At 48.9% G+C, this 12,583-nt stretch overlaps 1 protein-coding gene across 2 annotated transcripts in view; it reads left to right on the top strand.

Annotated features, from left to right (window-relative positions):
* Myom2 (myomesin 2) overlaps positions 1–12,583 on the top strand; it is an 81,294-nt gene that overhangs the window by 13,790 nt on the left and 54,921 nt on the right. For both annotated transcript variants that reach the window (XM_074055301.1, XM_074055302.1), the window contains exons 7-9: positions 7,610–7,698; positions 7,795–7,845; positions 9,563–9,727. In XM_074055301.1, coding sequence (XP_073911402.1) covers positions 7,610–7,698; positions 7,795–7,845; positions 9,563–9,727 — 305 coding nt within the window. The remainder of the gene's footprint in view (positions 1–7,609; positions 7,699–7,794; positions 7,846–9,562; positions 9,728–12,583) is intronic.

The following is a 12,583-nucleotide window of genomic DNA, read 5'->3' as shown; positions in this document are numbered from 1 at the left end:
GGTTGGGTTTCTCTCCTGCCCCTGGAGCTTCCTCATGTCCCCCTCTGTGTCTCCTTCCCAGCAACGCCTGTTTTCCCACTTGGGCTGGGGCCAAGGCCTGAGCTGGCCTCTTCCTGAGGCCCATCCTTATGGCCTGGAGGTTGTCATATGGTGGTGACATGGCCTTCACTCTGTGGTTGTCACTCCTCTTCTGCAGCAGGGACCCAGCCTCTCCCTCCTGTGACAGGGCTCCTCTGCAGGTAGTCTGGATGGAGCAAGGATTGAAGGTGGTGCTCAGGTTAAAATCTGAGAGGGGTCATCACCGTCTTTCTCCAGGTAGATTTGAGCCTCTCCAGAAAAGCTCCAGGCCCTGGCCTCTTGGCTGGTTGGCTGCTTCTGCTGTTCACTGAGAACTTCCTGTGCACCAGGTGCCATTACATTCCCCACCATCAAAGCCGAGCTGGCTATCCTTTGACCCAAGACATCACTCCTGCACAGGGTGTAGGTGAATCTCACAGCTGTGAGAGGAGGCTGGGGCCATAGGCTGAAATGGGGCCAGGGCCAACCTTCCTGGGAAGAGTCGTGTGCACAAGGCTTGATGGTGATGGGGTGCTGGGCAGGAGCTGTGAGTATTCAGGCAAAGGAGTCCCTGGCAGGTTCTGAGAGGTGCATGGGCCACTGGGACTGGAGGCTGGGCAGGAGACAACAGTTCAGAGACGTGGCCAGGGACTCTGTGAGCCAGGCAAGGGTGCTGGCTTTGCTGGAAGGAGAAGGGCTAATTCCAGAGGCTGAGGAGAGAGGGCCAGTTCTGGCTTTATCTCAAAAGGGTTCCTCTGACATACAATAGGCTGGGGGCACAGATGAACTCTTAGGGAGGGAGCTGGGGGCTGTAGGGGGCTCCAGAGAAGGTGCACTTGGGGATGAGGGTGCCAGCTCTGGGGGGAGCAGCCATGGGGAGAGGTGGGTTCAGCAAAGGGTGGATCTCCTGTCTGGATCTCTAGGAGGGCAGTCACATGTGTGCCTTTGGCTGCCCTCTTCAGACAGTGACTCTCTCCTTCCATATCCAAACTTTGTGGGCGTTCCAATAGGTAATAAACCAGTGTCTGGAAGAGGACATTTGCTTTCACCCAAGGAGTGCAGTGACTTCTGCCATGTTTGCTTTCTGGGCTGAGCACGCTCTGACTGGTGGGGTGGGTAGGTCAGTTTGAGTTAGTGATTAGCCTGCTTCCAAGATGTATTTTAATCATTGTTTTAAGCAGAAAAGTGATTTCCTTTTATCACAAATGAAAAAGACACACTTTGGCAACACTTAAACTGTGCATTGGGCATAAGAAGGCTTTCAGTGCATGCATAGACTATGGCTAGCTTGGTACTGGACCCCAGAAGACCACGGTCAAGATCCTGTGATAGACTTGCTTTGTGCAGAAACATGCAAATATTTGAGAAATTTGGGAAAGTGAAAGTCCCAACACCAACCTCTCTGTCAGTATTCTTATCCCTACCGGGGTGTTTTTAGCAGATGAAACATTAACTTTCTTCAGGAAAAGAGCAAGAGGAGACCCCACAAATTACAGCTCAGCTCAGCTCAGCTCAGCTCAGCTGTTCATTCCAAAGTGCTGAGCTACGTGTCATCTGATCTGAGGTCATTTTCAGGGTGTGGAATTCACTGCCCATCCCTGCACTGGCTTGCGAATGAGCTCTTCCTTGCCTTACAGTGACATTTGCTCCTATGAATAATATTTGGCCAGTGTTGCTGAATTCTCAAAGTGCTGAGGAGCAGGCTCACCCTTTGGTACTATCTGAATTTAAACTTGTGACTGACACTATTTTATATGCTTGTAAGATTTTCTCTTGGGACCCATACTGTGAGTCCCACTTCTTCAAGGAATTTTTATGTTGTTCTCAAATCATTAGGAAGATTTGCAGTGATCTAGCTTGCTTTTCATTAGTAACATGACCACTGACCATTCCTTCCAGAATGTTTTTAGGACTAAACTTTCCTTATATTTTCTTTGTAGCCTTTGATATTTAAGTTTTAATTTGAACTTGAAGCTAAACTATGAGTTCAGTGTCAACGCTGCTTACCATGTGGGTCACTGGAGCTTGGCTGCCCACGAGGAATTCACTTCACCTGTGGTCCGCCTGTCTCTAAGACAGATGAAACAATATAAGTTTCTCACATGAGCTGTGTCAGGGGAGCATCACAGTGAGACTTGGGGAGACAAGAGGGCCCCATGGAAGCTTGAGACCAAAGAAAACTCTCCCTCTGCTTTAGGAACCCATCCAAGCAGAAAATAAAACCCTTGCAAGTTCTTGAAGCATGAAATAAATGCCAGAATTAGACTGTGGGTTTGCTGAATGTTTTCTCTCGTGTAGCCTGGGGAAGAAGTGGGAGAGTGAGTCCTAATGGGACATGGTGCTGGCTTGGGTTAGAGCTCTGTCTCCAAGTCACCTTTGGGGAAAATCTGATATGGGAGAAGTCCCCTGCTCTTCCAGCCCATTCAGCCTCCACACCAGGTGTCCTGCTGCCCACATCTCCAGCTGAGGACAAGTTCTTGTTCTTTTCTCAGTATACATGTCCATATGCTCCTTACAAGCTGTGTGTGTACCTCTGTTCCAGTATATTTTGCATAGGACACCGTATTCACAAGGAATGAGGTAAAGAGGAACAGAAGTTCTAACCTGTTGTCCACCAGCAGGCCAGCTGGAGGCACCCACTGTGGACCCCCACACCAGTCAGTAGGCCTGGATACCCTTGTTACTGGAACAGTAGTGCTGATAAAAACCTGGGTTCTTGTGTCTGGCAGGAGAAGATTTCAAACAAGACGCAAAGATTCAGTGAAAGTAACAGTAAAGTTTATTAGGAAGGGAATACGCTTTCAACAGGCTGAAAGTGGGCTGGCTGTCTCCAGGGTCAGAACAGGTCAGGTTTAAAGTTGGAGTATTTATTGAAGAAGTTGTAGCTTTGGGTTTATTTGCCCTATGGGATGATTGGGTTTGGGTTGCTGTCTTGTTAAGTGAGAGAGATTACCTGTGTAAACTACCAGCCTTGCTCTAATCGAGAGTTTCCTCTGCTCTCTCCAGCTCTTAGACCTGGGTCTTTGTTTTGTTAAATTTACCTGTGTAAACGCCCAGCCCCAGGCCTGGCTGATGTGTAAGATGTGAATTACTCCTGGGTAATGAGAGGTTTAAGCTTTCAGTGAGTGGTTCCCTTCAGAGCATCCTGTGGCAGCCTGGCTACCTGTCCTTGTGGACTTGGGAAGTCGAGTCACAATAATGTCTCCTTTTTTCCTCTTGTAGCTACCACTTATGTCTAGCTGCTGCCTATCACCCTCACTGGCTTCCTTGCAAATGCATGGGACCTGTGGGTCCTGGCTCTGGGTAATTGCTTCTCAGGACCCGGTGCCTTTGTACTCGGCCTGTGGAAGGTGGAGCTCTGCACTGCGCTCCAGGTCTGGACCATGCTAATGGGTTAATTGACCAGCGGGTCAGTGCTAATGTGATAGGTGGCACTGCTCCATGTTCAAGGCCCAGATGGAGCTGGAGCCTGTGGAGAGGTTGCATGGGCAGCTGCCCTGCTCTGCTGCTGGCATCCTTCTCGCAGGCGCAGACTCTGATCTCCACCTCGTCCATCCTGTGACAAATTTGTCCTTTGCCTGCACCCTTGACCAGCTCCTCCCTGCTCTGGAGCAGAACAGCCCTCAGTGCTGGCCTCAGAGGAAACCCCGGCTGTTCTGCAGGAATGTGAGGCAGGGAGGCCTTGTGCAGGAGACAGAAGAGAGAATAGCTTTGAAGGTCTGGTCCAGAAGTTCAGCTAATGGGTTTTTTGGTGTTATTGTTATAGGAAAGTTTAGCTCTGGTGAAAACCTCAGTTCCTGTCCAGAGAAGAATTCAGGCAAGATATGGAATAGGGAAAGTGACAGTAAAGTTAACTAGGAAAGAACATCAGTGCATTCAGAGCTGGACTGGTCACTGAGGAATTCTCAGGCCCAGGTCCATTTGGCCCTTGGGAGGGGCTCCTGGGCCTGGATCTTTGTCTGGTTAACTTACACTCCCAGCCCCAGGCCCAGCTGATGTTTAGGGGGTGGCTTATTCTTGAGTAAAGAAAGGATGAAGCTTTAGGTGACTGGCTGACCCAGGGTACTTCAGTCTTAGCAGAGACTGGTCACCTGTGGATTTGAGGGTTTCATTACAAATGATTTTCTTCCTCTTGTGGCCACTGCTTGTGTCTGGTACCTATCAGTACTGGGGTCTGAACTCCAGGCCTTGGGAGCCATGTTTCCAACTGTTTGCTTTAGAATACTTTTTAGATAGGGTCTTTCTTTTTTTTAGATTGGCCCAGTGCTGGTTTTAGACAGAGATCCTTGTACACATGCCTCCTGAGCAGCTGAGCAAGCCCAGCTTGCTTGAGATATTTGTGGCTGACTTTTTGCTGAGGCCATCCTTGAACTGTGATCTTCCTGTTTCCATCTCCCAAGTAGCTGGGATTACAGATGTGAGCTACCACACCCAGCCCCTCAGCTACTCCATTTTAATTGACAATACATGCTATTAGTATAGCATTATAAAACTGCAACAGGTTTCCAATCAATGTCGCCCATTGTAAAGTCTCAGTAAATGTACTTCAGGAGTTTAAAATGTGCATGATTTATTTATTATAAAGTCATCAGATAAGGGCCATCATTCTGACCTAAGATAGCACAGATTTGAAGCAAGAACTCGGGGCTAACGGCTGTGTGTGTGTAACAGTCACAGAATCCTTGTGCATTTTATTCTGATACCCAAGATTAAAAAAAAAAATTCCAGTTCACTAGAGAGTAGTTGCAGATGGAAATAAGTTTTGCTTTGAAATCTTGGGACATTATTCAATTAAACCCAGGCAGTAGATGCTTTGCCTGAGGCCCAAGCATAAACAAATGAAGTTCCAAAATTCCTGTTACTGAGCTGAAGTGTAAGGAGTAGAAAATGCACCTGAGTACTGGCTTTTAGGTCTGTTTTAAACGTTGCTAAAGTGCATATTGAAGAGGAAATTTGCATTGCATTGAGGAGTTTGAACCTTGAAAACTCAGGAACACAGTTTGGAAACCATTATGCTAAATACCCAGAAGGATTTCTGGGCGGTTGGAGGTGAGGTTTGTGGCAGCTGCAGGTCACACTGGGCCAGCTGTGTGCTGTTGCCTGGGGTCTCACAGGCTAGGTATACATCTCTTCCTCACTCAGCCCATGGACAAGGGTGACTGGCTGGGCCAAGACTGGCCTTCATCCTGGGGCCGGACACTTTCTTAGAATGCTGCCCCAGGCTGAGCCTGTGTGGCCGTGCAGTCCCTGGATGGGTCCAGGTCAGCAGGTTTCCATCACCCCTGCTTCCCCCATCCTCACAGAATGCTGTCTTCCCAGTGTGCCCTGGCTTTGCAATACTTGAGCCTCGCCTTTGGGTTGCTGGCCAAGCATTTTCTCATCTGCAGGGCATGGGCAGGGTTGTTGTAGAGCAAGGCTTAGGGCTAATCCCAGAAGAATATCTTTCTGTTTGGAGAATGTATGTAGGAAAATATAATGGTGTCCTTGTTCAGAAGAAGTAACACAGACACGGAGTAAACACAGCAAGCAGTGCCCACAGGCACCACAGGGAAGTCACCCCCTCCCCTCCCCAGCCCAGGTGTGCTCTGCGCGCTACTCCAGGTAGGTCACAGCGGTGCTGACGCTTGGCGCATCCACACGGTGGGACGTTTAAAACGTGTTCTACACGCATGTTACCTTGCCCCTGGGGCTGTGGCTGTACCTGCTGTGTGATTGGAAATTGCACGGCAGAGTGGGTCCTAAGGAGCTCAGGTCACTGTGGATTTGCCACTGGGCTCTGCAGTCGGTCGAGCGTGTGTTCCTTTGAGGTGAACTGGACATGCCGCACTTGGGCAGCCATGCTGTGCGGTCCCCGCCGTGAGTCATGGTGTTTAAGGGAGGCCAGGCTGGCTCGGAGGAACTCCTGGGGGAAAGGACGGATCCCAGTTGGTAGCATGGGTCTCTGAAACCTCTCTCCCCCTTACTGGGGACACTGAATATTTTCAGTTCCTAGAAAATAAAAGTACCAATGACTTCCAGCAGTGGGTCTTCCTGGGAACATTGGCTTCTTAATGAATTTTAAGGTAATTTTCATAATGAATTTAAGAATGAATTAAGTAAAATTCTTTATTGAATTTTCTTTCTGAAAAGTGAGATTTTTTTCAGCGTTATTTCTTTTCCCCCAGTGGGATCTCGCACAGGGTCCACCTCTTGGAGAGAAACCAGCAGCAAGAATGCAAATTGTGCAGATGTGTGGACCTTGTTTTCCCAACTTCTCAAAGTGTTAGCTTCTCACATGTTAATAGGACCGTGAAGTCTGTTTTCCAGGGCTTGTGACAGCATCATGGAAGGATAATAGTATTCTGTGCTGCAGTGAGCAAGTCCCAGTCAGCAGCAGCACCTGCTGCTCACTTCCCTCTGGGGAAGCTGAAGGAAGGCAGTGCACAGCTGCACCCTTGTGGTGCACAGCCGCCTGGTACACACCGACGTGGTGCAGTCACGTGGTACAGTCACATAGTACATGGTCATGTGGTGCAGAGCCACCTGGTACACAGGCATGTGGTACACAGTCATGGTGTGTACAGCCACATGGTACAAGTCACATGCACAGTCACATGGTACACAGTCACGTGGTACACGGTCACGTGGTGCACAACCATGAAAGCAGCTCTGTCTCTGGCAGGGCAGATGTGGGGCAGCGGGAGCTCTGCACCTGAGGGGTGGGGTCTGACATTTTGGTCAAGGTCTTCCCAGGCGTGCAGTGATGTCACGGGAGGGTCCAGCCCAGGCATTTCATACCTGGGCATGTGTGTTTGGGGTTCTGGACTTAATCTCCCCTTGCCAGTGGACACATGATTCCTGGTGGAAGTGAGGCAGGTTATAGAATCTCGTCTCCTGTCTAACAGGGCGTTGCTCACTTCTGGAAGTTAATGGCACTCTGCCCATACCTTAGAACCTCTGCCTTGTGCAACACACAGCTCTGGTTCCTGTCTGTGGTGTGACGAGCTCTCAGCCACCTTCTCAAGTTATCATGTTCAGGGTGTGGACCATGACAGGCACTGTCTACCAGCGTGGGACCAAGTGTGGCTCCTGGGTCACTGTGAACCAGCTCTCTCTCAGCTCCCAGGCAGGTGCACAGGGGCCGCACCGACCCAAGGCTCTGCTTTCTTGCACAGTAAATTCCTTGCTCCTGAATCAGGTAGCTCAGAGTGATTCTGCTAGGGTTGGAGGTCACAGAAACCTCCCATTGACAAGATAAGACCACGATTCTGCAGGAGTAGAAAAACAGGACCGGAGTGGAACAGAGGCTTCTTGGGAATAAGATGAAGGATTTTCTAAAGTGTTCACACCTGTTCTCTCTCAAGGTCAAAGCCAAGGGTGCTCAGGGCTCAGATGCTCATCTGCGTCTATAATTAATACAACACTGTGTGCCTCTTGCTGTTCCAAGATAGAGCAAATCACTCACAACAAACGATCCAGGTCATCACATGACTTGCTTTCGAGGAGTGCTTTTGTTCAAGTTCAGGTCATCCTCTGCCAGAGCAGTCCTACACACTTGCCTTTTCTCTCCAAGGGCCAACTTTGATGACACAGCCACCTACTCGGCAGTGGCCACCAACTGTCATGGACAAGTATCAACCAATGCCGCGGTGGTGGTGAGAAGTGCGTGCTGCTTTTGGGGAGGGAGCCCGGGTCGCGCCTGTCGGGGGAGGGAGCCCGTGGTCTCTCTTGGTTACATTCACCCAACTATCCCCGCAGGGTTCCGAGGAGATGAAGAGCCATTCCACTCCGTGGGACTCCCAATCGGTTGTAAGTAGATTTGGATGTCTTTTGTCCAGAAAGATGTTTAGTGTCATAGTACACAATTTAAAAATATTTTTAATATCAGTCCTGGGGATTGAACTCGGGGCCTCACCTTTGCTAGACAAGTGCTCTACCACTTGAGCTACACCCCGGTCCTTTTGCTTTTGTTTTTGCTTTTGAGATATGGTCTCACTAACTTTGCCCAGGTTGGCCTCAAGCTCAGAACCCTCCTATCTCTGCCTCCTGAGCAGCTGGCGTAACAGGAATATCTAGCTCAAGTATTAAAAAAAAATTACATTTCAAAAGCCTCTTCCAGGTTTTCCTGGCCAGTGTTTCTGTGTGACAGTTTCCTCCCCTGTCATTCTGTGGGAAGCTGGTGATTTTAAACGGTGGTAAACCCATCACTTGGAGACTTTTCAGTTCTGAATTGGAAAAAGAGATCAATCCAGATTCTTGACCTGAGTGCATGATGGTGCCACATTTTGTGCTAAGGATGCCCTCTTTCCCTGGATGTCGCTCCATCTTTTGTAAGGTGCAGCCACCTCAGGTCCAGGGAGGCGGGCACGAAGTCTTCTCGGCTCTGTTCCGCCCTGCAGGTCTGACGCACTTTTTTCTTATGTGTGGGATGCATCCTGTAGTGCATGTCTCCGCACCCATTCTCTGTTAATGCCCCCCCAAACACATGTCCCCCAAGTGCAGGAGCCATCTGTCACCACCCAGTCTCCTTTGTCACAGTGGCCTGCATTGGCTCTGTGATGAGGTACAAAATTAACCCATTTGAAGCACACAGGTCAACAGGGCTTGAGCTGATTTTTAAGAATCGTAGGTGTCACCGTCTTGAAGTTTGTATCTCGTTTTGAACTTTCCTTTCAAGCACATATTTATAAATCATAGGTTTTTTTTTTTTTTTTGGTTTAACATATTTACAATTGCCAGGCATGATAGTACGTGCTTGTAATCCTAGTCCTCTGGAGGTGGGGGCAGGAGGACCATGAGTTCGAGGTCAGGTTGAGTCTCAGTCTCAAAAAACTAAGGGCTGAGGTGGAGCTCAGTAGCAGAGCACTTGCCCAGAATGTGCAAGGTCCTGGGTTCGATGTCCAGCACTGGAATTACTGTTGATTTTCTTCTGATACAAATGTACCCCACCCCCCCCCAGCAGCATACACACTTGAGGTTTACTCTGTCATCCTCTGGATCTAGTTCATTCATTTGGTGCTGATTGACATTCTGGCAGTGAAAATGCCACAGGGTATCTGATGGTGAAAAAGCCATGATTGTTTCAACATCCATCCTGTGTGCCAAGGTGGGAGGTGCTCCTGCAGTGAGCTCGTGGCTCTTGTCCACTGTGGCCCCTGCATGGCCATGCCTTTAGCGACAAGACAGACTCTGAGGCTGTGTATACACCACAGGCTGGGGGACTAACGGAGACCCTCACTCCTCAGGCTCTGGGGGCTGCAAGTCTGATTCCTGTGCTGCCAGGTGGGCTCTGGGGAGGCTGGCCACCTCCTGGTTTTTGGTCCATGCCTCTCGCTGTGTCCTCCTCTTCTCATAAGGACACTATCCCACCATGGGCTCATCTAACCCTAATCACCTCCTGACACCACTGGGGGTTCAGATCCAGGACATCAGCATGGGGGACACAGACCCTCAGGCACAGCACGCTCCTTTGAGGAAGCAAGTGTCCTATGTCCCAGCCTAACTGTGTCTGCTGCCCTCTCCGCAGTGCCCCTGTCCTCTGTGATTCCATACACGCACTTCGAGGTTCAGTTTTTGGAGAAATTCGGGGTCACCTTCAGAAGAGAAGGGGAGACACTCACGCTCAAGTGCACGCTGCTGGTGACACCAGACCTGAAGAGGGTGCAGCCTCGGGCTGAGTGGTACCGTGATGGTGAGTGCCGTGGCTCCCAAGCCTGGGGATGCCAGTGACGTGGTGCCCCCAGCACTGCCACCTGCGAATCCTTGGGCAGGAGCGATCTTTTAACATTGGAGCTCATTTGGCCTTTACCTCTACCAGCATGTTAGCTGTAGGCAGTGAAGCAAACCCAGGGGTTGGGGAGACCTTGAACCTGACACTGACCTAGAACTTCACCCTGGAAAATCCTGGAGGATTCAGGGACACTGAATCCAGGTGAGCCCTCAGAGATACTCATAGCTCCAAGGAAGGTCTCAGCTGGATTAGCAAGAGTGAATGCTCATGTTTCCATCACTGAAACAGCAACTGACTTTCACTAGACTTTGTTGTGAGCCTCATGCGATCTGAGTGTGATAATTCGCTTAATCTCCCTATGCTGGGTGTGGGGTGCACTCCACTGACAGGGGAGGAGGCAGAGTCAAGCAGGAGGTCAGCTGAGCTGGGGTCTTCCCCAGTGCCTTGGCTGCTGTCGGCCTCACAGTCAGCCCATGTGTGTGTGAGGGAGCTCACTCCTCCTCCTCTTCTCCGGGCTGATGCTTCAGAAGGGAACTTTTCCTGTGGGTTAAGTCACACTGTCTATTTTGCCTGTTTGTCTGTCCAGAGCTTGATGTGTTGCTGAGACTTATAAAGAAACAGGTATATTTCTGCTCACAAGAGGTTTGCAGCCTAGTTCAGGAAAATCCGCAATATTGGCAATGTGTGTGTATACACACACACACACACACACACACTCACACATTTTGGTAGCACTGGGGTTTGAACTCAGGGCCTCACCCTTACTTGGTAAGTGCTCTACCACTTGAGCTACTCTACAAGCCTTAAATATGCAATATTGGAAAGCAATGTTTTTTTTAAAGCACGTGAAGTGCACTGTAAAGCAGGTTGTGATGATTTGCCAAGTGTGGCTCTGGCTGTATATCAGCTGAAGTTGAGCCAAAGGTGTTTTGGAGGGACGGGAGAACTTCCTGAAAAAGATAAGGTTATTGACAGATGGTGCAGAGGAAGAGTTCCTGGGTGCTGAGCTGAGGCAGAAGTGATGACATGCTCCAGACAGAGGTTACACGTCTGACCTCATGCACAAGACCGGGAGAGAACTGTTAGGTTTGTGAGGGCGTTGTGACCTGTGAGCTTCTGTTTGACCAAGGGAAGGCCAAGGCCAATGCTGTCTGAGGCAGGAACAGAAGGAGAGAGAAAATCTCTCTCTAGAAAGCTAGAGAGAGTGAGAGACAGAGAAAGAAAGAAAGAGAGACACACATACAGAGATAGAGACAGAGAACAGAGACACACAGAGAAAGACATGGAGAAGGAGAGACATGGAGAGAGGTTGCAGGAGGTCAAGGTGGAGAGGTTTCATCGTGGGGTCATTGCCATGGAAAGCGGGGCAGGGTGGGGGGAACTCTGATGAGGCCACCCAGGCTGTGTGGAGTAGGACTGAGTGTGCTCCGGGAATAATCTCAATATGACATTGCAAATTTGGTGCCCAGAGCCTGACATCAGTGTGTTATCCATCCATGTCAAGGATAAAAAAAATGATAGAAAGGACCATCTTATGCTAATTCGAATTAACTCAATGCACATGGTTACACAGAGGGCTCTGAGTTACTTAATTCCAACACAGCAAACTGTGCTTATGCTAGTATTGCTGTTCTCTTTTGTTCTGTTTTTAGCAGTGTTCCAAGGGCTTGCACTGCATTGTTTGGGAACGCAATGTAGCTGTGAGACGCATGTCACTGTGGCCCCCACCTCAGGCCTGCTGGACAGAGAACTCACTGAACCCTCAGAGTTTCTGGGTCCTCACCTGTTTCACCCAGAGAAAACTAAGCTGGCATCTGACCTATGGGACCCAATGACAGAGCGCACTCAACCAGTTAGAGAATGAGGGAGCCTCTCCCTCAGTCTGCACTATCTGCTTATCACCCCCACAAATCCCTTTTTGATTATGTTTTGCACTACGTTGGGTTACATTGTATTACATTGTATCTTATTGCACTTACCTTGAATGGCTGCTGTGCAAACTCCTCATTTAGCACAGTTATTGTCCTTTGATCCCATTAGCTATGCAGGAAGATAAAGTGGATGAAACAGCTTAAAATATTTATTTTTATTACCCCTTTGCCATGCTGCTCACAGAGGCTTTGGCCTCGTAACTGCTTCGATACACTGTGGGCCACAGCGTCCCCAAGTAACGTTCATGTCTGGTGTATACCAAGGCTTGAAGATGAAGTTGTAAAGATAGCTCTTTCTTTCTTATACCAAGTGCAATATCTTTGTGTCCCCCAAATTATAATGTCTCCAACTACAAAGTCACGGTGATCAACTTGCTATAAGATATGTATATTGTCCACATGTGTACATTAAAATGGGGAGCATACTTCTGACAGAAATCTCATTTTCACGCATGTTTCTGGGACTGCTATTCTGTGGCACCAGAATAGCAGAATAGCAGAATGTTCGTGATTGGAACATTTGGTCTGTATGTTTTCTGTTATAAATGTTTCTGAAATAAATCCTCACCATGTACCTTTGCTTATTACCTAGGGACAGATTCTTGGGTCTGTGGTGTCCAAACTGCATTCAGCACTTCAGGGCTATGATGTATGTCCACTCCCTTCCTCCGCCACAGGGGGAAAGGTGTCTTTCTGCTCTTTTCAATGGTGGATATTATTCTTTTTTCCCCCCATATTTGTCAAATTTAGCAGGCAGAAAATAATGTATTATTTAATGTCCTGTTGGGTATTTTTATTTGTTTGAGTTCGAACTCAGGACCTTGAACTTGCTAGGCAGGTGCTCTACCACTCAAGCCACATTCCCAGCCCCTTTTTTCAGTTATTT

This window comes from Castor canadensis, chromosome 14 (assembly GCF_047511655.1).
Source record: "Castor canadensis chromosome 14, mCasCan1.hap1v2, whole genome shotgun sequence".
NCBI classification, from domain to species: domain Eukaryota; kingdom Metazoa; phylum Chordata; class Mammalia; order Rodentia; family Castoridae; genus Castor; species Castor canadensis.
This window is presented reverse-complemented; position numbering and strand designations above follow the sequence as displayed.